The 24,558-nt window shown below is 47.3% G+C and overlaps 1 protein-coding gene across 1 annotated transcript; it reads left to right on the top strand.

Moving 5' to 3' along the window:
- The first annotated feature begins 19,427 nt into the window (after nt 1-19,427).
- On the top strand, nt 19,428-20,384 carry LOC135877910 (olfactory receptor 5AR1-like). The gene has a single exon (XM_065403432.1). The coding sequence runs from the start codon at nt 19,428-19,430 to the stop codon at nt 20,382-20,384; it is 957 nt and encodes a 318-aa protein (XP_065259504.1).
- The last annotated feature ends 4,174 nt before the right edge of the window (nt 20,385-24,558 follow it).

Here is a 24,558-nt window from a genome sequence, read left to right as displayed (position 1 = left end):
TCAGCTCCAGGGGCTCTTCCCTCCCCATTCCCATCCCTGGTGCTGCAGGGAGGGAGGGGGAGGAGTGTCATAGAGATGAGGTACTGGTAGTTGGTCAGACAGGTGTCCTCCAGGGTCATAGAGAAGAGCCAGGGGGTAGGTAGATGGGAGTTCACCACAGTCACAAATACTAGGATGACTTAAGCTAGAGGAGCCCATTTTTTTTATTCCCAGTGGGCTATTCCTGCAGTATCTAGTGATACCGTCTGATCTCCTGCGGCACAGAGGACAGTGACAAACAGGCTGAAAAATCCTTTGGTCAATGAGACTGGCTTCTCTACCTCATCCATCCCCTGCTCTCTATGGTCTGACAGGTCAGACACCCTAGAATCTCCGGGGTCATATAGACTGCATTGCAGAAAGTCTCCAGGAAGAGAGAAGTCTTCCAGGGTCATAGAGAAAAGGTTGTGTGAGGCTAGAGAGGCTGATTTCAGGGTCCCCCAGGGGATATCTCCTCCCCCTGCCCCTCTCCCCTGTTGACTAAATATGAGTCAACAGTGTGATGCTGTTGCAAAAAAAGCAAACATGATTCTGGGATGTATTAACAGGTGTGTTGTGAGCAAGACACGAGAAGTCATTCTTCCGCTCTACTCTGCTCTGGTTAGGCCTCAGCTGGAGTATTGTGTCCAGTTCTGGGCACCACATTTCAAAAAAGATGTGGAGAAATTGGAAAGGGTCCAGAGAAGAGCAACAAGAATGATTAAAGGTCTTGAGAACATGACCTATGAAGGAAGGCTGAAAGAATTGGGTTTGTTTAGTTTGGAAAAGAGAAGACTGAGAGGGGACATGATAGCAGTTTTCAGGTATTTAAAAGGGTGTCATAAGGAGGAGGGAGAAAACTTGTTCACCTTAGCCTCTAAGGATAGAACAAGAAGCAATGGGTTTAAACCACAGCAAGGGAGGTCTAGGTTGGACATTAGGAAAAAGTTCCTAACTGTCAGGGTGGTTAAACACTGGAATAAATTGACTAGGGAGGTTGTGGAATCTCCATCTCTGGAGATATTTAAGAGTAGGTTAGATAAATGTCTATCAGGGATGGTCTAGACAGTATTTGGTCCTGCCATGCGGGCAGGGGACTGGACTCGATGACCTCTCGAGGTCCCTTCCAGTCCTAGAATCTATGAATCTCTCAGGGACACAGTCTGAACTAGGATCCCGGCCACCCCGCCTCTGTCCCGGGGCGGATTCTCTCCCCAGGGACAGAGGCCTGATTTCCTCCCCTAGATCCCTTCTTGGTACCTTTGAACTTCCTCAGAGCCTCCTTTAGAGTAATATTTTTCTAGGAGAAATGACTGAATCTCTTTTCCAGTTCAGGAGAAATCTCCACTGGCTGCTGGAACTTCCCCGTCTCACACCTGGAGAGAGAGAATTTCACATTATTACATTTCATTTATTAACTCACTATAATTCCTTGCTAGGGGACATTGCTGCTCTATGGGGCCTGGAATTAGAATGTCTCCACTTTTCCCAGCCTCAGAGCCGGTGCAGCACCGGCCATGGCCGTGCAACCTCCTCCCAAAAGTTTCATTAATAATCTTCAACTCTGGCCGGGATAGAGCAGATCTGCGCGTCAAAGGAGAATCAAGTCTGCCTGGCCAATTCACCCCTTCACCTCCATGCACTAATACTGGGATGCTCCCATGTTTCTTGTGTGCATCATGTTATGGGATCTTTCTTTCAGGAACTAGACTGAGACCTCAGCTTTCCACAAAGCAGCTCATTCCACACAGGTCTCCAAACAGTCCTCAGGTTTTAAAAACACTCAGTCACTGCTGAATAGGACACAATTGTAACCAATGAGCTAGGGGTGAATGGCCCCTATTGTGTCCCCAGAACCCTGAGGCAGCCATGCTGTCCTACAACACCTTTTCCCTTCTCACTGCGAATCCCCACCACTCTGTGACACTAGGTTCCGCTCAGGTGTCAAAGACCTGGAGGTGACCTGGAGGTCAAAACCTGATCCCTTGGCCTTTGAGACGGTGAGGGATGTGGAGCATGGTGTTGAGATTCAGGACATCTTCCATCACCTGTCCGCGCAAGAGGTACGGAGCCGGTGCCAGGGCAGCGGGGCAGGACCCTGTCAGAGAACTGTGTCCCGAAGACAATTAACCTTTCCAGACACAGATGCCAAACTCCTAGCCAGCTATTGACTGGATAGTTAGGAAGTTTGGAAGCTCCTGGGAATGGGGGAGTATGGGGCAGCTCCAAGATTGGGGTGTCAGTGGGGAACAGCCTCTGGACCTGGTGGTTCTGAGTGGGGGCAGTTCTCAGACATGGCAGTCGGGGGGGCTTACTCCTAGACTGGCTTGTTGTGAGCTATGAGAGGGCTGCTCCCAGACTGGTTAGCTGGGGAGTACGGGGGTGTTGACAGCCCTCAGGTTATGTCAATGAGTGCATCTTCCAGATGAAGTGGGGGGACCAGCTGCTGGATGGGGAGTGGATTGCTGGTGCAGCTGCTGCATTGCATGGGCTAGTGGCTTTGGCCCTGTGCCTCACCCCCCTATCTGGATCAGCTGGCCTCTTTCCTCCCCTAGGCCATCAAGGGCACCTTTGACAAGAAAGCCGTGGATGTCTACATGCTGTTCAACGGAGAGCACTCCCTGGTCAACAAATTGCTGAGCAAGAAGCTGCCGTTCCTGCCGCCGCACATGTGCCATTATTCGGGCCTGGTGCACTGGCTGCAGGCTCTGCGCCGGCGCATTGACAGATCCCTAAAGGTGAGTATCGCATGTCCATGGCAAGACCCCTGTTCCAGCTGTCCATTTCTCCCTGTCTCATGCCCCCATGTCAGGGGCCCTTTCTATCTCTGTTGAATGGGACAGAGCTCTCCTTGGGGGCCTGTTAGCACTGCCCCATAATCAGCTGCAGAGGTGGCTCTTGGAGAGACATAAGAAAGCTCCTTCACCCCAAAGTCTGCCTGTCAGAGAGAGGGGGCAGGATTGAAAACCCAGCCAACTCCTGGGCACAATGTACCTATCTAGCCCAGTATCCCTGCCTTCCGGATGCATCAGGTCAGATCACTGGTCCATGTAGTTTGGTATCCCTGCCTTCACACAGCACCGACCCAGACGAATGGTTCATCTCATCTGATATCCCTGCCTCCGATAGGGGCCAATACCTACTGCTTCAAGGTGTAACGTGCCACCCCGTTTCAGGCCAGTACTATCCTGTGTTGCTTGGGGGAGTGCGTGTGTACGTGCATGCGCATGTATGTTTGAAGTCATCCTGACACTCATCCGGGGATCACCTTACTCCCTGTAGCTTGAAGACTTGGAATTTCTGCAAAAGCAATTGTCATGGCAGATAGTGTTTTTATTCATCTAACGACCTCATCTGTTTTTGACTATTTGCCTCAATAACATTCTCTGTCAGTGAGTTCCTTTGACAGGTTTAATTTTACATTGTGTAACAACAAAACAGCATTTCCAGCATCAGTCACAAAACCTCCAGTATGTGCAGACTTGAAACTGCCAAATCCAGGTCTGAAAATCACCTCTGCCTTTCTTACCTGCCCAGCCCAGGTACATGGAGGTGGCCAACAACGTGCAGAAGGAGGAGACAGTGCGGAACATCCAGTTTGTGTTGCTCGACTGCTCCCACTTCAAGTTCTCCATGGTCCAGCACTGCAAGTGGCAGAACAGGCTCACCAGCCTGCTAAACGAGATGGCCGGTACCCGGCTGCAGGAGTTGTACACCTACCTCCAGGAGAACGCCGGGAAGTGAGGCCTTCCCTGGACAGGCAGAGATCATGCTGCCCCTTCCTTCCTGCCCCGTTACCTGTACCCCACGCTGGTTGGGGCAGAGACAGCCCATGCCCTTCTCCCTGGGGAGGCTCCTCTCTGGCCTTCCCTTCTCCCCACCGATGCGATGGCCCAGTTACCCACTGTATAGTCACCTTCTCTGGGTCCCACGTGCTTCCATGCCAGCTGGGTCTGGGTAGAGTCTAGTCTCTGTTTCTAGCTCTGGGATTCTAGGGCCCTGTCTAATATTCTTCCTTGGGACATGGGATGCCGTTGTCCAGCCAAGCCCTCCCAAGCCCTCCAGTCCTGCAAAGCCCCATCTAGAGGGTACTCGGGGCTTCTAGTTTAACCCCTTCAGAGAGAAACATGGCAGGAAAGCGAGGAACAGAGGCTCAGCAGAGGAACTTCTTAACCACAAGGATTTTACTCTTAAAGCACTTAAGAGTAACAGAACTGGGAAAATAGCAAAAGCCCAGATCTCACCATTTCTGTGGTTCCAAGGTTTGTCAGCTTACGTGTGAAGTGGTCAGCTGGCCTCCTGCCCAGAGCAGAACCTTGCTATTAAATAGGGCCCCCACCCTGGCTCAGCTCGGACCCCTTGCTGGCACCCATGGAAGGACCAGTGTTCCATAGGGGTAGGCCCTAGCCTCAATGGCTTGTAGTGTCAGTCCTGCCATGGGGCATCAAACGCCTTTACCCGAGCAAAGCAGCTGTGGGGAGCGCAGCATAACAGGCAAGTCCGAACGAATGCCACCACACTGCCAGTCTTCCAACCCAGGCACAAGAAAGCCCTTGTCATCGTATCCAGTCCTGTCTCTCTCGGTCTCTTCCCCGCTCTGGCCCACAGAGTCAGCCAGCCTCCACAGATGCTGGAGGAACTGGGCCAAAGCCTGCAACTCCTGGACACCCTGCAGCACAAGCAGTTTGCCATCCTGGAGAAATACGAAGTGGCCGTGGACAAGGGGGTAAGTATGGAAATGGACCCTGAGTGGCGCCTGCCACGCTAGCCCAGACCCCAAAAGGATTTAGGCACCTAACTTCCATGAGAATTAGGAGCCTACATCCCTGTGAGGATCTGAGCCCTTCTCTCCATTCAGACAAAGGGGGTCATGTAGCCTCCATCCCTGCAGACCTTCCTGTGAATTCCCAGGCACCCAGCTCTACTTTCCCTCCTCCTCTGGCCCCACCCCTGCCAATTCCTGCTCAAGAGCCCTATGCTCCCCTCTGCTGTGAATTCCCAGGCACCCTGCTCTACTTTCTCCTCTCCCCCATCACCTCCCACCTGCTCCCTCCGGGACCTCATTGCCTTTCCCTTCCTCTGCTCAGCCTCTTTGGCCCATCTACACCTGTGATCTCCCTCCCTCCCTCCCTATAACCACCTGCCCCATTTGCCTACCCATCCCTTTTCTCTGCCATTCTGTGCCCCAGCTCACCCCACACCCCCAGCGTCACTGGCTCCCTACCCCTTCTCCAAAGACAGCTCCAGCCACCCCCTCTTCTGTGCTGCCTATCCCCAGTGAGTTCGTGGCCAGTGTGCCTCCACTATGCTGCACCGGCTGTGTGGTTAATAATCTTTAATCCCCTCCTGGTCTAATCTTCGTAGAAAGTCCGTTTTATAGTCTGGTTGGTGTGGGGTCGGCAGGCTCTCTACCTGCCTTCGCGTGGCTCCCCACAAGCGACGACCTGTCCTGGCTGCTCCTAGGCAGAGGCGCAGCAGGCGGCTCTGCACTGCCCCCGTCCTGCCCCGAGTGCTGGCTCCGCAGCTCCCAGTGGCCGGGAACCACGGCCAATGGGAGCTGCAGGAGCGGTGCCTGCGGGTGGAGGCAGCGTGCAGAGCTGCTTGCCACGCCTCTGCCTAGGAGCAGCCTGAACAGGTCGTTGCTTGTGGGGAGCTGCCCGAAGTGAGCACCCCCTGGACTTGGCACCCTGAAACCCTCCCATGCCCCAAACCCTTGCCTTGAGCCCCCTCCCGCACCCAAACTCCCTCCCAGTTAGGTAACTGGAATTTTTTACTTACCATTCCCCCATTCCCCCAGCATGCTGGATAAAAAAGCTTTTACTGTAACTGCTCTATACTGGTAGCGATTTCTATGAATAAGGACTTGTAGAAATTACCCGAGTCCTGCCCAGCTCCAGTGAAATGGATGAGATCCCCATGCCGTGGGGGTGGAGGAGGTTTCTATTTATCCTAGCCAGATTTCTGGAAGCCACCATGCCCAGCCTTCTTCTTGAAGCAGTGGTAATCTTGGAGGGATAACACACCTTTCGTCTTTCTCCCTCTCCCTTGTCCCAGGTGCTGCAGACACTGGAAGTTCTCAACTCTGAGTGGCTGTCCTTTCAGCAGTGCCTCCTGGAGAGTGATGTCATGCTAAAGAAACACAAGGAGAAATTCAAGACGGGCCTGATCCATTCTGCAGATGACTTCAAGAAAAAGGCCCAGGTCCTTCTGCAGGATTTTTGCACCAAAGGTGAGTGGTGGTGCCACGCACAGAACAGAGGCCTCAATGAACTCACAAATTGCTCATGCCAGAAACACCATATTTGGCCTGTTTTCTAGATCTCAATGAGACCTAAAGAACAAGCCAGGTTTGAAGAAACTGGTTCAATAGATTGAGATATTTACAGTTAGTGAGTTTGAATCTAATGCCCCTCCCTATAGTACATCCCTTAATTTTTCCAGTCCTCTTGTAAATCACTGTACCGTACCTCCTCACCCTCCCTCACTGAACAACCCTTCAGTAAACTGAGCGCTGCTGAACTTTCACCATGCTCTGTAGAGTTGGGAATAAAATCCAGGAATTCTGCCTCCCAGCCCCATCTGTTCAAACCCTCTAGACCCCACTTTTGTTCCAGAGCAGGAAATAGAATTTAGGAGTCCTACTACCTAGCCCTATCTGTTCTAACCACCAGACTGCCCTCCCCGCCCATACATGGGGATAGAACCAAGGACGCTTTACCCCCACCCCCTGATCCAACCCACTAGACCTTACTACCTTCCCAGAGCTGGGAATGGAACCCAGGCATCCTGCCTTCCAGCTCCATCTGCTCTAACCACTGGACCCCACACCCCTCCCAGAGCCCGGGAGAGAACCCAGGGGTCCTGGCTCCCAGCCCCCCTGCTCTAACCACTAGACCCCACTTCCCTCCCAGAGCCAGGGCTGGAACCCAGGAGTCCTGGCTCCCACTTCCATGCTCTAATCACTTCATCGGTCAGCCTCCCTCGACCACTCCAAGCACAAGAAAAGGGTTCCTGTCCCATAGCCCAGTCATCCAGAAGTGGTGCAGCATGGGCAGAAGCCGCTGAGTACTTTGTTGCGTAGATCCATTCACCAGTGCTGTGAGCTGCGAGATGGCCCTGGAGCAGATCGCAGCGATGCGGCAGCTGCTGGCCACCATGAAGGATGAGGAGAGCACCCTGCTCTCCAACCTGGGCATCTTCAAAATCGAACAGCCTGCTTCCAAAGACCTGCAGAAGCTCGAGAAGGAAGGAACCCCTCCGTAGCATGGCAGGCTCCAAGGCTCGAGCTCTGCTCTCCTCCTTGGGGGGCAGTAATGAGGCTCAGTCGGGGGTAGGTTGGAGGGATCATGCTTGCACTGCTGCTTCCTGAGAGCAAATCCACATTCAGCCCCCAGGCTGTTAGTGTGCAGGATGTGAGTCATGCCAGCAGAACAGTTAAGGCCCCCAGAGTTACAGGGCAGGTGGTGGTACAACCCCTCACTGGTCTGGATTGCATCCCAGAATGTGATAACTGCTATGTTGTACTGCACAGCCATGATGGCTGTTAGGATATAGATATTCAGGCTTGTCTGCAAAGGCCTATACTTTAAGAATGTAGGTGTATTCTTATCACTTAGCTAGTTATAGAGGTATAAAAGAAAGAATCAAAATCACTGTCTGCCAGTGTAAGGGCCTTCTAGTACTGTGACAGTCTGAGGCCTGGTTCTTAGGCTAAGGCCTTTGGCTACGCAGCAGAGGCAGCCATAAACTGGGAAGCGAACGGTCACATCCTCACATTCCAAACTAGTCACATTGAAATAAGGCCATCTGGGGCTGTTAGGAAGGTGATCCGATCTATCACCTCCAGAGAAAGGGAAGAGCCTAGAAGATGTAAAAGGAAACTTAGTTTGTTAGCATCCTGTCTGGCAAGAACTCACTTATCAATAGCTGGGATGTGAAATCCTCATTTCTGTATTGTTCTATCACTGTAGTCTCCACTTCCCTATTGTTTGTCTGTATAATCTCTGTCTGGTTCTGTGATTGTTTCTGTCTGCTGTATAATTAATTTTGTTGGGTGTAAACCAATTAAGGTGGTGGGATATAATTGGTTAAATAATTATGTTACAATGTGTTAGGATTGGTTAGTTAAATTTCAGTAAAATGATTGGTTAAGGTATAGCTAAGCAGAACTCACGTTTTACTATATAGTCTGCAGTCATCAGGAAGTAAGGGGGGGAATGGGAACAGGGAATGGGGGTGGGGGAATTGGAATCATGTTTTGCTAACGGGGGGGGGGAATGGGAACAGGGACACAGGCAAGGGTCTGTGGTGTCACAGCTGGGAAGGGGGACACTGAGGAAGGAAACTGGAATCATGCTTGCTGGAAGTTCACCCCAATAAACATTGAATTGTTTGCACCTTTGGACTTCGGGTATTGTTGCTCTCTGTTCATGCGAGAAGGACCAGCGAAGTGGGAGGGTGAAGGAATAAGCCCTCTAACAATGGCAACTGAATGAATGGAAACCTGTTTGCTGGAAGACCCAGAGAACACTCAAATGTGTGGGGCATGCAGCCCCACACGTCTCCACCCAACAACACTTCATTAATGTATGGAAATCTCATCTTACTATATGACAATGCCATGCTTTTGCTCTGAGAAGTGTTTGGAAACAGTGGGACATTTTCAGAGAGGTTCTCAAGTATCCCAGAGGCACACACATGTGCACACAGACAGCAGCAGAGTTTATGCATGTGGTGCTGGGTCGGTGCTGGCCATAGGGATGGGACTGACTATTGCAAGAACATTGGGGGAAGCTTAAGAAGGGGCAACAAAGAAAAGGAACCCTCAAGGGGTTGACATTGCATCATGGGTGTTGGATCATTGACTGTGAGAACTGGACTGGGTAAAATCCTGACTGCACTTGAGTCAATGGTTAAGCTCCCAGTAACTTTTCAGTCGGTATTTCACCCCTTCTGTTCACCGACAAATATTGTAGGTCCGCATCTCAACCTGGGTGCTTTTGACAATCCTGCAAGATCACCCAGCACAGCAACCCATGTCCTGACCTGCCCACTTAGCCAGCTCACCACAGGTCTTGGATAGACTTTAGGCTTGAATAGCAGACCTCTTGCATGGGGAGAGCCCCCCAAAATACTCTTTAACCACTCAAACTGCCAGCTCCTCCCATGTAAGTATTTTAAAAATTGTGCCCACAACCCAGCCTCCCCCACTGATCGGTAGAGTGACAATTCTGCTTACACATCATGCCGTTGCAAAGCACTTTGAGATCATCAGATGGATGGTGCCAGATACAATAATTATTGTAACTCAATTGTCCCATGTTTAAAGTGGCATTTACTTTATTAAAGTCAACAGCCATGTGGCTAAATAAAAAGGAAGAACACAACCAGCCGGGAGCAGTAGAAATGTGCACAGAAGGGCCTGTTCTATAGCCTCTAAAGGCCACACAATGGCCTCTTCTGTCCCTGGAATTGATGAACTCTTAGCTGACGTTGATGAACATAAATGAGTTGAAGTCACTGGAGCTATGACAATTTACATCTTCTGAGAATCTAAGCAGACCAGTTCACCTCTGTTTCACTGTGTAGCTCCAGCTGGGTAGCATCTGGATGGGTGAAGCATTTGGAAATGAGATAAAGAGCCAAGGGTAGGGTCCAGTCTCCTCCTTAGGTGTGATCCCTTTAGAGCAGGGGTCAGGAGCGCCGCCAGCTTTTCTGCCGTCCTAGGCGGCGGAAGGTCCCGCCCCGAAATGCTGCCCCCCACAGAGGCGGCGGAAGGTCCCGCTGCCGAAATACCGCCGCGGTCGCCGCCCCCCCAAATTGTAGCGGTCTAGGCAACCGCCTAGGTCGCCTAATGGGTTGTGCCGACCCTGGCAGGGGTGAGGCACAATCTGCAGAGGAAGCAGCAATCTGTGTGAAGTTCAGTTGTGCTGTACCTGTTCCGGACAATAAAGAGGGAATTTCAATGTCCACCTTTCCCTAGTCTTTAATTCACATTCTGTGGAAGAGATAACATATTTTCATGGCTGCTTCTGCCATGAAACATCTGGGATTTAGAGCTTAGAGAGCCTTGGGGAAACAGGGTTCTGAATGATCCTGTGTGGCACATGAACATTGCAAACGTCATAGTTTTCTTTCAGCTGGGAATCTAAGTTGAATAAATACTGTCTCCCTGATCAGCCAGGCTCAGACAGCACAAGTGTTTGTGGGCACAGCCAAATATGGGATGCGCAGTTACACTCTGCTGCTAGCTAGAGGTGGCAGACCAGGAGCAAAGCGCAATCATCCATACATGACATCCAAGTGGGGAATAGCTTCAAGAAGAGACGGACCAGAGCAGCAGAGGTTGGTTCTGGATCTTAACTATTAGGAAGCTCAGGATGTGTGAGCGAAATTTAGAATCTGACCTTTAGTTGGGTCTTCTACAGAGTCCGGGTCCAGACACAAAGTTCAGGATGGCTCAGAACTAGGGGTTGTCTCTGGACCCTGGCTTCTTTCAAGCAGATGTTTTCACAAGGTAGAGTGCAGAGGTAGGGGCAGGACAGCTGCTTTTGGATTTCTGAGATGACATGAGGGGATTAGAAATGATTCAATTCACTAATAACTAGACTGGTCACTTTTTTGGATCCAACAGTTTTCCATCGAAAAATGTAGCTTTCTTAACTGAAACATTTCAGTGGAACAAATCAATTTACTCTGAAAAAATAGTAATGAAGAATTTAGCCTTTTTCATTTTATTTTGATGTCAAACATTTGCTCTAGGTAGGGTAAAAACATTTTGACTTTATCATTTTTATTTATTTTATTTCAACTTTCATATCATATTTAATATTATCTTTAATTTATATTGCATTATAACATGTCAACATTATCAAAATGAAATATTTTTTACATTATCTAACAAAGTTTTGAGATTTCTGAATATTATTTTTTGGAGGGGGGATATTCTTTGTGATGTTTCAACCTTTGATTCTGATTCAGAATGAAAGCAAATTTCCATGTGTTGGAATTTACCAAGGAAATTCTGCAATCGCATCAGCTCTATTGACAATCCAGAAAGCAAAGACAAGACAAAATGTAATATAAACAGCTACCCGGGTGATTTTACTCACTACTTGGTGACTTTAACCCATTAGTAGCATTCCCCCTAATGACTCCATTAGGAGTCACACTCACTATGTCTGGCATATGCTGTTGCAGACAACTCAAACAAGTGAGTACAGAAGAGGAACCTGTTTTTTGCAAATGAGCCCAAAAAGAACCTCTTCCCTTAATCTTCCTGGACAAAGGCTCCCAGATGAGTTCATAGTGCAGTGTCTGTCTATGCACAGCTACTGGTAGCATCTTTGGGGAGGTATAACTATGGAGGAGAGCTATTTAGTAACCAGCACATAATACGGTGATCTGGAGTGAAGGTGCTAGAAAATAGACTGCATATGTGACTGCAGAATGGAACTACCTTTAAAGGAGTTAGTGCTATTCTTAACGGCATGAAGAGTTAAATCTAATGTAAATAGCAAGATCGTTCCTGCAGTATAGCCTGAATATGGCCACATATAGCAGCATACTGCATATAATTGTGGCTCTCCATGTACCCAGATAGGAAATTGAGCAGCTATGGAAGGTGCCGATAAGGCTAACACCACGATCCATGAATTTGAGCAGAAGGTGTCTTAAGGAGAGCCTGAGAGAGCTATGTTTATAGGGTCAGCTCCTCATAGGGTAAACAGGTCCAGTTCCCTTGGCAATCCCACCTGCTGCAGATCTGGGTCATGTAATCTGGACAGAGAAGGATTGGGGGACATGATCACAAACCCCTTTCTCTGCAATGAAGGGATGAGAAGATAGGCAGGGACTTTAGGGGATGAGGTGCTACTAGTATAAGTTATTGGGCAACAACAGAGACTCCCTCAGGAGGCACTACAACTGCTGAGATGCTGGAGCAGATTAAAACTGTTAGCAGGGTGATGAAAGGGAGGACTTTTCTGAGAGGAGTGGTCAGGTTGGGTAAAATCAGAAGATGGTCTTGCCCTCATGGGCGCAGATTGTCTTGACTCCTCACATCTCTGTTCTCTAATCCAGAAGGAAGGGATGAAATGTGAGCCACAGTCACTGAACTAGCTGAAACCTCCGTCTGCAGCCAGACAGTTTCCAGGAGAGATAGGAGATTTGGGGGAGGGGGAGGGGGGTTTTCTAATATAGAAAAATGTAAAGTGTAACCAAACTGACATATTTTGGGGGAGTAAGATTAGTTGATTGGTTATTTTATTTATTTGTCCTTAATTCCTGTCTGTTCAGTGTATAAACTAATGCAGATTTTGTACCTACATACAGTGTAGAAACAGCTGAGCTCAACCTTTTATGTAACATGAAGAGTGTGTGTCTGAGATCATCTTTCTTTGGTGGCTAGCTGACACAGGATAACAGCCTACTATAGCTACCAGGTACTAGAGTTGTGCCTTTAGCTTAGCTGGAAGACCTCTTGACTGTTTGGGCTTGAAAGTCCCAGGTTTCATCCATCTGTTCTATCCAATTGCAGAGAACCCCAGCTGGTCATTCTTTGTTTTGTTGCTTGAGCATCTTACTTGTTTGATATCCAGCAGACACACAGGAATACCTTCGAAACTTCACATAGACCTTGGTAAGTGATGACAGATTCTCTGGAGAATGCAAACTGCCTCTGTAAGAGGGAGTTGAATGACACTTTTTCTTTTGATGAAACAAAGTATTTTTTGTCAAAAATGCCTTTTTGACTAAAATGAACATATTCATGAAAAAATCTGGTTGAGAAGAAATGTTTAGCTTTTTAATTGGGGGGTGGGGGGGAAGGGGTTTGAAAAATTTCCTGTTTTTGAAAACTGATATTTTTTAACCAAAAAAACATACTGCTGTTTTTCTACAAACAAATAAAATAAAATGTAAATTAAAAAATTTCCTGAGACACGTAATTGGCATTTTTTTAACCAGCTCTAATAATAAATCCTTTTGTGGTGACTTTGAGCTATTTAATTATCCATAATCTCATTGTTGTTTGTGATATTTATTTGTTTCATTGATCTCCAACTTCACTTTTAGCCTCCTAATCCCCTTCTTATCTTTTAAATTGTACTTTAGAATCTATACTGCTATGTGCCCACAGTTGCACTTACAACTGGTTAACAGGGAAATTGGTGAAATCAGGGAGATGAATGTTGCTGACCATAAATGCTAGCCAGCTATAGAAAAAAGACTTGAACTAGTTGCCAATGGTATAATTTTGCATTTCCCTGTAGAATGAGATACTGCCAAATATTTTTTCATTTTTTAAAAAAACATTCCAGGATGTTAGGGTGGTGGTGACTGTTACTAATATAATTAACTATATAACATTAATATATTTAAACCAGGTCGGCTATAACAATAATAGACATCGTTTTAGTATATTAATGTCATAGCCACTAATATTAACAATAATATTATTCGATAGAACATTAATACATTAAAATCAACACAGATGTATTATTATTTATCACAGTTGCAACCAAAAGCCCCAATACCCTATTGTGTTAGGCAGTGTACAAACACTCGGCAAGAGGCAGTCACTGCTAGAATAGCAAACATTTTAAATCAAATAATAAGAGGCAGAAATAGAAGGGAAGAGAAGGGTAAAGGGATAAATTCATGCAGTAACATCACTAACTGTTGTAGCTTGATTGGTCTGATTCATTTACATGGATGGAGGGGGGGGAGGGAGAGAGAGAGAGATGCTGAGTCCTTGTCTACACACGGATTTTGTACCAATTTAACTATTTTCAAAAGAGCAGTAGGAAGTTATGAATACAAGTCCCATTGAAAGATAGTGGGATTTGGGCTCCTAACTCATTCCGGTGCTTTTGAGAACGGTCTTGTGTGGAAATACTTATGGTACTTAATTGTTAAGCTCAGTAGAAAGTGTTGGCCAGATCAGGCATTTAATAATTAAACTACCTATTCATAGTTCTCATTGTCTCTAAAACATGAGACTACAGTCATATAAACAAGACAATGATAAGAAAGTGCGAAACTTTATTACATTCAAAAGGTTAAAAGATGGGCAATGAATTATTGGAGCATGGCATTTATTCTCCTCTTATCAATTAGCATTCCCTATACTGACTCCAGATGTGGGACCCCAGCTTTCTTGTAACCATAGAATCATAGAATCATAGAATATCAGGGTTGGAAGGGACCTCAGGAGGTCATCTAGTCCAACCCCCTGCTCAAAGCAGGACCAATTCCCAACTAAATCATCCCAGCCAGGGCTTTGTCAAGCCGGGCCTTAAAAACCTCCAAGGAAGGAGACTCCACCACCTCCCTAGGTAACGCATTCCAGTGCTTCACCACCCTCCTAGTGAAATAGTGTTTCCTAATATCCAACCTAGACCTCCCCCACTGCAACTTGAGACCATTGCTCCTTGTTCTGTCATCTGCCACCACTGAGAACAGCTGAGCTCCATCCTCTCTGGAACCCCCCCTCAGGTAGTTGAAACCAGCTATCAAATCCCCCCTCATTCTTCTCTTCTGGAGACTAAACAATCCCAGTTCCCTCAGCCTCTCCTCATAAGTCATGTGCTCCAGACCCCTAATCATTTTTGTTGCCCTCCGCTGGACTCTTTCCAATTTTTCCACATCCTTCTTGTAGTGTGGGGCCCAAAACTGGACACAGTACTCCAGATGAGGCCTCACCAATGTCGAATAAAGGGGAACGATCACGTTCCTCGATCTGCTGGCAATGCCCCTACTTATACAGCCCAAGATGCCGTTAGCCTTCTTGGCAACAAGAGCACACTGTTGACTCATATCCAGCTTCTCGTCCACTGTGACCCCTAGGTCCTTTTCTGCAGAACTGCTACCTAGCCATTCGGTCCCTAGTCTGTAGCAGTGCATGGGATTCTTCCGTCCTAAGTGCAGGACTCTGCACTTGTCCTTGTTGAACCTCATCAGGTTTTTTTTGGCCCAATCCTCTAATTTGTCTAGGTCCCTCTGTATCCGATCCCTACCCTCTAGTTGAGGGTACCACTCCTCCCAGTTTAGTGTCATCTGCAAACTTGCTGAGAGTGCAGTCCACACCATCCTCCAGATCATTAATAAAGATATTAAACAAAACCGGCCCCAGGACCGACCCTTGGGGCACTCCGCTTGAAACCGGCTGCCAACTAGACATGGAGCCATTGATCACTACCCGTTGAGCCCGACGATCTAGCCAGCTTTCTATCCACCTTACAGTCCATTCATCCAGCCCATACTTCTTTAACTTGCCGGCAAGAATACTGTGGGAGACCGTATCAAAAGCTTTGCTAAAGTCAAGGAATAACACATCCACTGCTTTCCCCTCATCCACAGAGCCAGTTATCTCATCATAGAAGGCAATTAGGTTAGTCAGGCACGACTTCCCCTTGGTGAATCCATGCTGACTGTTCCTGATCACTTTCCTCTCCTCTAAGTGTTTCATAATTGATTCCTTGAGGACCTGCTCCATGATTTTTCCAGGGACTGAGGTGAGGCTGACTGGCCTGTAGTTCCCCGGATCCTCCTTCTTCCCTTTTTTAAAGATGGGCACTACATTAGCCTTTTTCCAGTCATCCGGGACCTCCCCCGATCGCCATGAGTTTTCAAAAATAATGGCTAATGGCTCTGCAATCTCATCCGCCAACTCCTTTAGCACCCTCGGATGCAGCGCATCCGGCCCCATGGACTTGTGCACGTCCAGTTTTTCTAAATAGTCCCGAACCACTTCTTTCTCCACAGAGGGCTGGTCACCTTCTCCCCATACTGTGCTGCCCAGTGCAGCAGTCTGGGAGCTGACCTTGTTCGTGAAGACAGAGGCAAAAAAAGCATTGAGTACATTAGCTTTTTCCACATCCTCGGTCACTAGGTTGCCTCCCTCATTCAGTAAGGGGCCCACACTTTCCTTGACTTTCTTCTTGTTGCTAACATACCTGAAGAAACCCTTCTTGTTACTCTTAACATCTCTTGCTAGCTGCAATTCCAAGTGTGATTTGGCCTTCCTGATTTCACTCCTGCATGCCTGAGCAATATTTTTATACTCCTCCCTGGTCATTTGTCCAATCTTCCACTTCTTGTAAGCTTCTTTTTTGCGTTTAAGATCAGCAAGGATTTCACTGTTTAGCCAAGCTGGTCGCCTGCCATATTTACTATTCTTTCTACACATCGGGATGGTTTGTTCCTGCAACCGCAATAAGGATTCTTTAAAATACAGCCAGCTCTCCTGGACCCCTTTGCCCTTCATGTTATTCTCCCAGGGGATCCTGCCCATCTGTTCCCTGAGGGAGTCAAAGTCTGCTTTTCTGAAGTCCAGGGTCCGTATTCTGCTGCTCTCCTTTCTTCCTTGTGTCAGGATCCTGAACTCGACCATCTCATGGTCACTGCCTCCCAGGTTCCCATCCACTTTTGCTACCCCTACTAATTCTTCCCTGTTTGTGAGCAGCAGGTCAAGAAAAGCTCTGCCCCTAGTTGGTTCCTCCAGCACTTGCACCAGGAAATTGTCCCCTACACTTTCCAAAAACTTCCTGGATTGTCTGTGCACCGCTGTATTGCTCTCCCAGCAGATGTCAGGGTGATTAAAGTCTCCCATGAGAACCAGGGCCTGCGATCTAGCAACTTCTGCTAGTTGCCAGAAGAAAGCCTCGTCCACCTCATCCCCCTGGTCTGGTGGTCTATAGCAGACTCCGACCACGACATCACCCTTGTTGCTCACACCTCTCAACTTTATCCAGAGACTCTCAGGTTCTTCTGCAGTTTCATACCGGAGCTCTGAGCAGTCATACTCCTCTTTTACATACAATGCAACTCCCCCATCTTTTCTGCCCTGCCTGTCCTTCCTGAACAGTTTATATCCGTCCATGACAGTACTCCAGTCATGTGAGTTATCCCACCAAGTCTCTGTTATTCCAATCGCATCGTAGTTCCCTGACTGTGCCAGGACTTCCAATTCTCCCTGCTTGTTTCCCAGGCTTCTTGCATTTGTGCATAGGCACTTAAGATAACTCATTGATCGTCCCTTTCTCTCAGTATGAGACAGGAGTCCTCCCCTCTTGCGCTCTCCTGCATGTGCTTCCTCCCAGGATCCCATTTCCCCACTTACCTCAGGGCTTTGGTCTCCTTCCCCCGGTGAACCTAGTTTAAAGCCCTCCTCACTAGGTTAGCCAGCCTGCTGGCGAAGATGCTCTTCCCTCTCTTCGTTAGGTGGAGCCCGTCTCTGCCTAGCACTCCTCCTTCTTGGAACACCATCCCATGGTCGAAGAATCCAAAGCCTTCTCTCCGACACCACCTGCGTAGCCATTCGTTGACTTCCACGATTTGACGGTCTCTACCCAGGCCTTTTCCTTGCACAGGGAGGATGGACGAGAACACCACTTGCGCCTCAAACTCCTTTATCCTTCTTCCCAGAGCCACGTAGTCTGCAGTGATCCGCTCAAGGTCATTCTTGGCAGTATCATTGGTGCCCACGTGGAGAAGCAGGAAGGGGTAGCGATCCGAGGGCTTGATGAGTCTCGACAGTCTCTCCGTCACATCGTGTATCCTAGCTCCTGGCAAGCAGCAGACCTCTCGGTTTTCCCAGTCGGGGCGGCAGATAGATGACTCAGTCCCCCTGAGGAGGGAGTCCCCGACCACCACCACCCTCCTCCTCCTCTTGGGAGTGGTGGTCGTGGAACCCCCATCCCTAGGACAGTGCATCCTTTGCCTTCCAATCGGTGGAGTCTCCTTCTGCTCCCTTCCCTCAGATGGGTCATCTAGTCCACTCTCCGCATTAGTACCTGTAGAGAGAACATGGAAACGATTGCTCACCTGTATCTCCATTGCTGGTCCATGGACGCTCCTCTTTCTCCTTCTGGAGGTCACATGCTGCCAAACTTCTTCACCATCCTGTCCCTGCTGCGCCTGCTCTGAATCTTCAGAACATTGTGGCCGTAGAAGCATCTCCTGACGTCTGTCCAGGAAATCTTCATTTTCCCTTATGCAACGCAGAGTCGATACTCGTTTCTCCAGACCTCGAACCTTCTCTTCCAATATGGAGACCAGCTTGCACTTTGTACAGACAAAGTCGCTTCTGTCCTGTGGAAGAAAGACAAACATGGCACAACCTGTGCAGGTTACAACAGCTGATCGCTCACCTTCCATATCACTTTCCTCTTAAGAGCTTCCTCAGCTGTCGCAGGAACTACTCAGAGAAATCGGCAGATGAAAGCCTCAGTGAGCTCTCTCCAGGCGAACTCCCTCTGTTAGCCTCTGCTGTTCGCCGCTCAGCTGGTTCGCTGCTGACTGCCCTTATATACCAGTCAGGCCCACCTGGAACAAAGCACTCCCAATTCACACTTTTCAAACAAACAAGCAAGCAATCAAGCACACGGTCAAACTGACAAACTGTCCCAGCAACAGACACTCAGATAATCACCAACACAGCCCCCCTAATGCAGCACTTAGCGTACCTCCTCTCGGACAGCTCCCAGGCAAACTCCCTCTGTTAGCCTCTGCTGTTCGCCGCTCAGCTGGTTCGCTGCTGACCATGCTCTAGCCTTTTGTTGATGGCAGTATCTAATAGTGCTTGGCCTGGCCTACAACTAAAATGTAGGGTAACCTAGCTAAGTCACTCAGGGCTGTGAAAAAATCAGCACCCTGGGCACCATAGTTAGGTCGACCCTACCCCCACTGTAAACACGACTAGGTCAAAGGAAGGATTGTTCTGTCAACCTAGTTGCCTCCTCTCAGCAAAATGGATTAAATGTTACCAAGATTAGTAAATCTGGGTTTTGACAGATGATGTGGGTAAGCAAATCCCCATCTTTCTTAATTACTTATCTGATCCCAGTACCATAGCTCTGAGCACCTCCCAACAATCCCATGAGGTAGGGAAGCTCTAGTATCCCCATTTTACAGGCAGGCAACTGAGAAAGAAACTAAGTAACCTACCCATACTCTCATGGGAAGCCTGTGAGGGGGCAGAGATTGAATCCAGATCTTCAGAGTCCCAAGTGTGAGCCATAACTGTGGGATTATCTTTTCTCTCTACGCCCTCCTTTTAAATTGAGGGGACTCCAGCTTGAGTATTTTCAGTGATCATAAATGTGAAAATACCTAATTGAGAGAGAGGCAGCCTGACAGATAACCTTGTATCCAAATATTTAAGGATAATATCAGCCGTGTCCATTTATCCACTAAATGTGCATCTTCTCCCTGTACTGGGTATTTGTTTCAATGCATGTCTAACTCTCTTAGGCTCCTTTGAAAACCTCAGCATATAACAATACTCCCCATCTCATGTGCAACAGGGAGAGTCTTAGGTGTCTCCATGTATTACCCATTCATCCATGTCAGCTCACTTGTATGCTTTGCCTTCTGTCTTCTCACAGAGATTTACGTCTGTTCAAGGAATGGACAGAAGAAATCAGACTATAATTGATGAGTTCATTTTCTTGGGACTCACAAATCAACAAGATCTGCAGGTCGTCCTCTTCATGGTGTTCCTAATGTTCTTTGTGACCACCCTGGTGGGGAATCTTGGGATGATCATATTAATCAGCATTGACTCCCGGCTTCACACCCCCATGTACTTTTTCCTCTGCCACTTGTCTCTGATAGACCTTGGTTGTTCTTCGTCTGTTGCTCCCAAGATGATGGTTAATTTCTTAGCAGAAAGAAAAACCATCTCTTATTCTGGGTGCACAACACAAATGTTCTTTTTTGGCTTTTGCGTACTTGCTGACTGTTATTTCCTGGCTGTGATGGCGTACGACCGCTACGTGGCCATCTGTAACCCACTGCTCTATAGGGTTGTCATGTCCCAAAGAGTCTGTGTCCATCTAGCTGGAGGGTCCTATGCAGTGGCCATTGTACTTACATCAGTGCACGTTGGCTCAGTGTTCAGTTTACAATTCTGCTCCAACACTATCAATCACTTCTTCTGTGACATCCCCCCAATCCTGGAACTCTCCTGCTCCAGTACCGACATCAACGAGCTTGTGCTGTTTGCCTTCGGTATCTTTGCTGGACTCAGCACCCTGATCTTCATTCTTATCTCCTACCTATACATCCTCTCATCCATCCTGAGAATCCGTTCCGCTCAGGGCAGGCAGAAAGCCTTCTCCACTTGCACCTCCCACCTGACAGCTATCACTTTATTCTACGGCACTATGATCTTCATGTATCTACGGCCCACTTCCAGTTACCGCTTGGACCAAGATAAACTGGTCTCACTCTTCTACACAGTGGTGATCCCCATGCTGAACCCCCTGATCTACAGCCTGAGGAACAAGGAGGTGAAGGATGCGGCAAGGAGAATTATAGGGAGAACTTTCCACTCCTCTGCGAAAAGTAGAGGGGCAGCATGATTTAATGGATCAAACATATGTTTAGAAACAAGGACATCTTGAGTTGAAATCTCTTTTTTGCTTATGACTGATCAAAAGACAGAAGATACTGTAGCACTTTGTACCTCAAACAGCACCCTGAAGACCCCATATTCACCACAGTCATATAATTATGATATATTTTATATAAAACATGTCATGTAAGATATCATGTGAAAGGTCATGATCTGCTGAATCTCATTGTTCTGTTCAAATACGTATATTGTTAGTGTGTATCAAGTGATTAAATTGTGCTATATGGTTGTTACTGAAATATGTTGAAAGTTTGCTAGGGACATACAAAGAAAGCAAACCACTCCCAGGAGGGTGTGCAACGAGCATTAATCACCAGGGGAGTTGTAATCAAGGGATTTACAATTCAATGAGGGCTGCCCAAGCACCACACAATGGGGACTGTTCAACTCTATGACTCAGTTGCACAAGACCCAGGGAGATTGCACAACTCCAGTGACTCAGCAAAGCCCACCAGGATATGTCTGTGCAAGTGTCTTTTAGGCACATGGACTAAGGATATAAAACAGGAAACAGTGGCTGTGACGTCGGGCAGTCTGTATGGTTTTATAAAAATATGATAATAAGTGAATATAATGTAACTGGGATATGCTTCATGCAAAAGGTCTCTTATAAGGTATCATTACAAAGCTTATAATCTACTGAGTGTGATTATCCTATTTGTATAAATGTACCACTCTTGTATCTAAAACTAGAAATATAAAATATAACTCTGAGGGCCTATTATAATTATGCAAAGTGTGGGCCATTAATGGTGGTTTGGAATCTTGATGACGCCCATTAACCAGGACCATTGTCTGCAAATGGCTGTGTTTTACCTGTGAGTCTTCCTGTATATGTGTGTGCTGGCAAGAGGGCAATGAAGTCTTGCAGTGACATGTGATCATGTCACCTGAACTGGAATCCATCTTTAACCTGGTGCTTTTCCAGTGAGGGGGGGGGTGGAAACCCAGAGGGACAAAGGGTTCCCGCCTTATGCAAAAGATATATAAAGGGGTGGAACAGAACAAAGAGAGAGAGAGGAGTCATCATGAAGAATCCCCTAGCTACCACCTGAGCTGGAACAAGAGCTGTACCGGGGAAAGAATAGTGCCCAGGCCTGGAAGGTGTCCAGTCTGAGGAAAAAACTTACTAAAACATCTCTGAGGGTGAGATTATCTGTATTCAGTTTGATTAGACATAGATTTGTGGATTTTATTTTATTTTGCTGGTGACTTACTTTGTTCTGTCTGTTACTACTTGGAACCACTTAAATCCTACTGTCTGTATTTAATAAAATCACCTTTTACTCATTAATTAACTCAGAGTATGTATTAATACCTGGGGGAGCAAACAACTGTGCATATCTCTCTATCAGTGTTATAGAGGGCGAACAATTTATGAGTTTACCCTGCATAAGCTTTATACAGGGTAAAACGGATTTATTTGGGTTTAGACCCCATTGGGAGTTGGGCATCTGAGTTAAAGACGGGAACACTTCTGTGAGCTGTTTTCAGGTCAACCTGCAGCTTTGAGGCAAGTAATTCGGACCCTGGGTCTTTGCTGGAGCAGACGGGCATGTCTGGCTCAGCAAGACAGGGTGCTGGAGTCCTGAGCTGGCAGGGAAAGCAGAGGGATGGAAGTAGTCTTGGCACATCAGGTGGCAGCTCCCAAGGGGGTTTCTGTGATGCAACCTGTCACAGTGGCATCATGCCTTTGCCTTTCTCCTCCTCCCACCTATGTTGGAAGCAACAAGAACGCTGAGAAGACAAAAACTTCAACTGAGGAGACTGGTCCAGGCTTAAGAGAGAAACCTGTGTATTAAGAACTGTAACATCCAGGGCGGTGAGAAAATTGCTTGATCTAAATACTGCTTAGTGTAATAAGGTTTAAGATTTACACTGTGTGTTTATCTTTTATTTTCTTTGGTAACCATCTCTGACCTCTTATGCCTGCCACTTATAATCACTTAAAATCTATCTTTCCGTATTTAATAAATCTGTTTTATATTTTACCTAAAACAAGGTGGTTTAGTCGAAGTGCTTGGGAAATCTCAGCTCAGGTTCAAAGGCTGGTGCATGTCCCCTCCACACTGAGGGAGGGGCAGACTGGGTAATAAATTTACACTGGTCAGGCTTCTGACCAGAGAAAGACAGTATAGTTTGGGGATGCAAGGCTGGGGAACTGGGAGGAATTGGCTGATGCCTTTCTCTGTGTGATTCGTGAGTGGTTTGGGGACCCCATCACAGAAACAAAACAAAACATTTCAGAGCTTGATTCCTGAAGTTGAGTGGGTTTGTAGGCAATGTTAACCCCCAGCTCCCATTGACTTTTTATGAGCTCTGTAGGTGATCCTCTTCTTTAAAACTCAGGTCTCTCTATTTAGGTGCCTAAATATTGAAGGAAGTCACTAACTTTAAGCACTCACACTTGAATTTTTCTTTCTACTTCCTCTTATCTATTTCTCAGTCTGTCAGGAAGATAATAATCCTCTTTCCTTATCTATTCACAGACTGATATTTTCACACCAAGCTTGCTTCCCATATGTTTAATGTAGTAGAACAACTGCTGTACTATGTTAAGATTGAGAACAGCCTTCTGTTTAATGGCTGACTTTAAGTGGAACTGGGTGAAATTTTTTTGACAAATAGTGTATTCATCAAAAAGTGGGCCCTCAGAGACCACGTACGGACTTTGGAGGCCAGGGTGGCGGAACTGGAGGAGCTGAGGGAGGCAGAGAGGTATGTTGATGAGGCTTTCTGGGACACTGTAGAAGTGTCCCACCTCCGGTCAGAGAGCCCCTGCACTGTTGAGGAAGATGAAAGGCCCAGGGAAGTAGAGCAGTCAACGGGAGCAGAGGGAAACCTTCCCATAGTTGGGACCCTCCTTCCAGATGGTGCTGGGGTTGCCTCTCGCACTGAGGTTACCTCTCCGGGGGAGAGTTGCTAGGAAAAGGCAGGTGTTAGTAGTGGGAGATTCGATCATTAGAAACGTAGATAGCTGGCTTTGTGATGACCAGGAGAACCGCATGGTGACTTGCCTGCCTGGTGCGAAGGTTGCGGATCTCTCGAGGCATCTAGACAGACTTATGTGTAGTGCTGGGGAGGAACCGGTGGTCGTGGTACATGTAGGTACCAATGACATAGGGAAGGGTAGGAGAGATGTCTTGGAGGCCAAATTTAGGCTGCTAGGGAAGAGACTGAAATCCAGGACCTCTATGGTGGCATTCTCAGAAATGCTCCCAGTTCCACACGCAGGGCCAGGTAGGCAGGCAGAGCTTCAGAGTCTCAATGCGTGGATGAGACGATGGTGTAGAGAGGAGGGGTTTACATTCATTAGGAACTGGGGAAACTTTTGGGATGAGGGGAGCCTATACAGGAGAGATGAGCTCCACCTAAACCAAAGTGGATCCAGACTGCTGGCACTAAACATTAAAAAGGTTGTAGAGCAGTTTTTAAACTAGGAGATGGGGGAAAGCCGACTGCTGCAGAGGAGCATGTGGATCGGACAGAGACTTCTCTTAGGGGAGAGTCTAATGATAGAGATTCTCTAGGTTATAGTCAGGAGCAGAGGATGGAGGAGGATAAAGTAGGGGCCAGATCAGATGATAAACATTCACATAAAAAAGAATCTGACACATCAGAAAAGGGCAGACAAATAAACAGTGACAAGTTTTTAAAGTGCTTGTACACAAATGCTAGAAGTCTAAATAATAAGATGGGTGAACTAGAGTGCCTCATGTTAAAGGAGGATATTGATATAATAGGCATCACAGAAACCTGGTGGACTGAGAGCAATCAATGGGACACAATCATTCCGGGGTACAAAATATATCGGAAGGACAGAACAGGTCATGCAGGGGGGGAGTGGCACTATATGTGAAAGAAAATATAGAATCAAATGAAGTAAAAATCTTAAGTGAATCCACATGTTCCATAGAATCTCTATGGATAGAAATTTCATGCTCTAATAAGAATATAACATTAGGGATCTATTATCGACCACCTGACCAGGACGGTGATAGTGATGATGAAATGCTAAGGGAAATTAGGCTATCAAAATTAAGAACTCAATAATAGTGGGGGATTTCAATTATCCCCATATTAACTGGGAACATTTCACTTCAGGACGAAATGCAGAGATA

Source organism: Emys orbicularis, chromosome 4 (genome assembly GCF_028017835.1).
Source record: "Emys orbicularis isolate rEmyOrb1 chromosome 4, rEmyOrb1.hap1, whole genome shotgun sequence".
In the NCBI taxonomy this organism is placed as follows: domain Eukaryota; kingdom Metazoa; phylum Chordata; order Testudines; family Emydidae; genus Emys; species Emys orbicularis.
This window is presented reverse-complemented; position numbering and strand designations above follow the sequence as displayed.

Excerpts from the sequence above, each read along its gene's own strand:
- LOC135877910 (XM_065403432.1), top strand. The coding sequence starts at position 19,428 with ATGGACAGAAGAAATCAGACTATAATTGATGAGTTCATTTTCTTGGGA.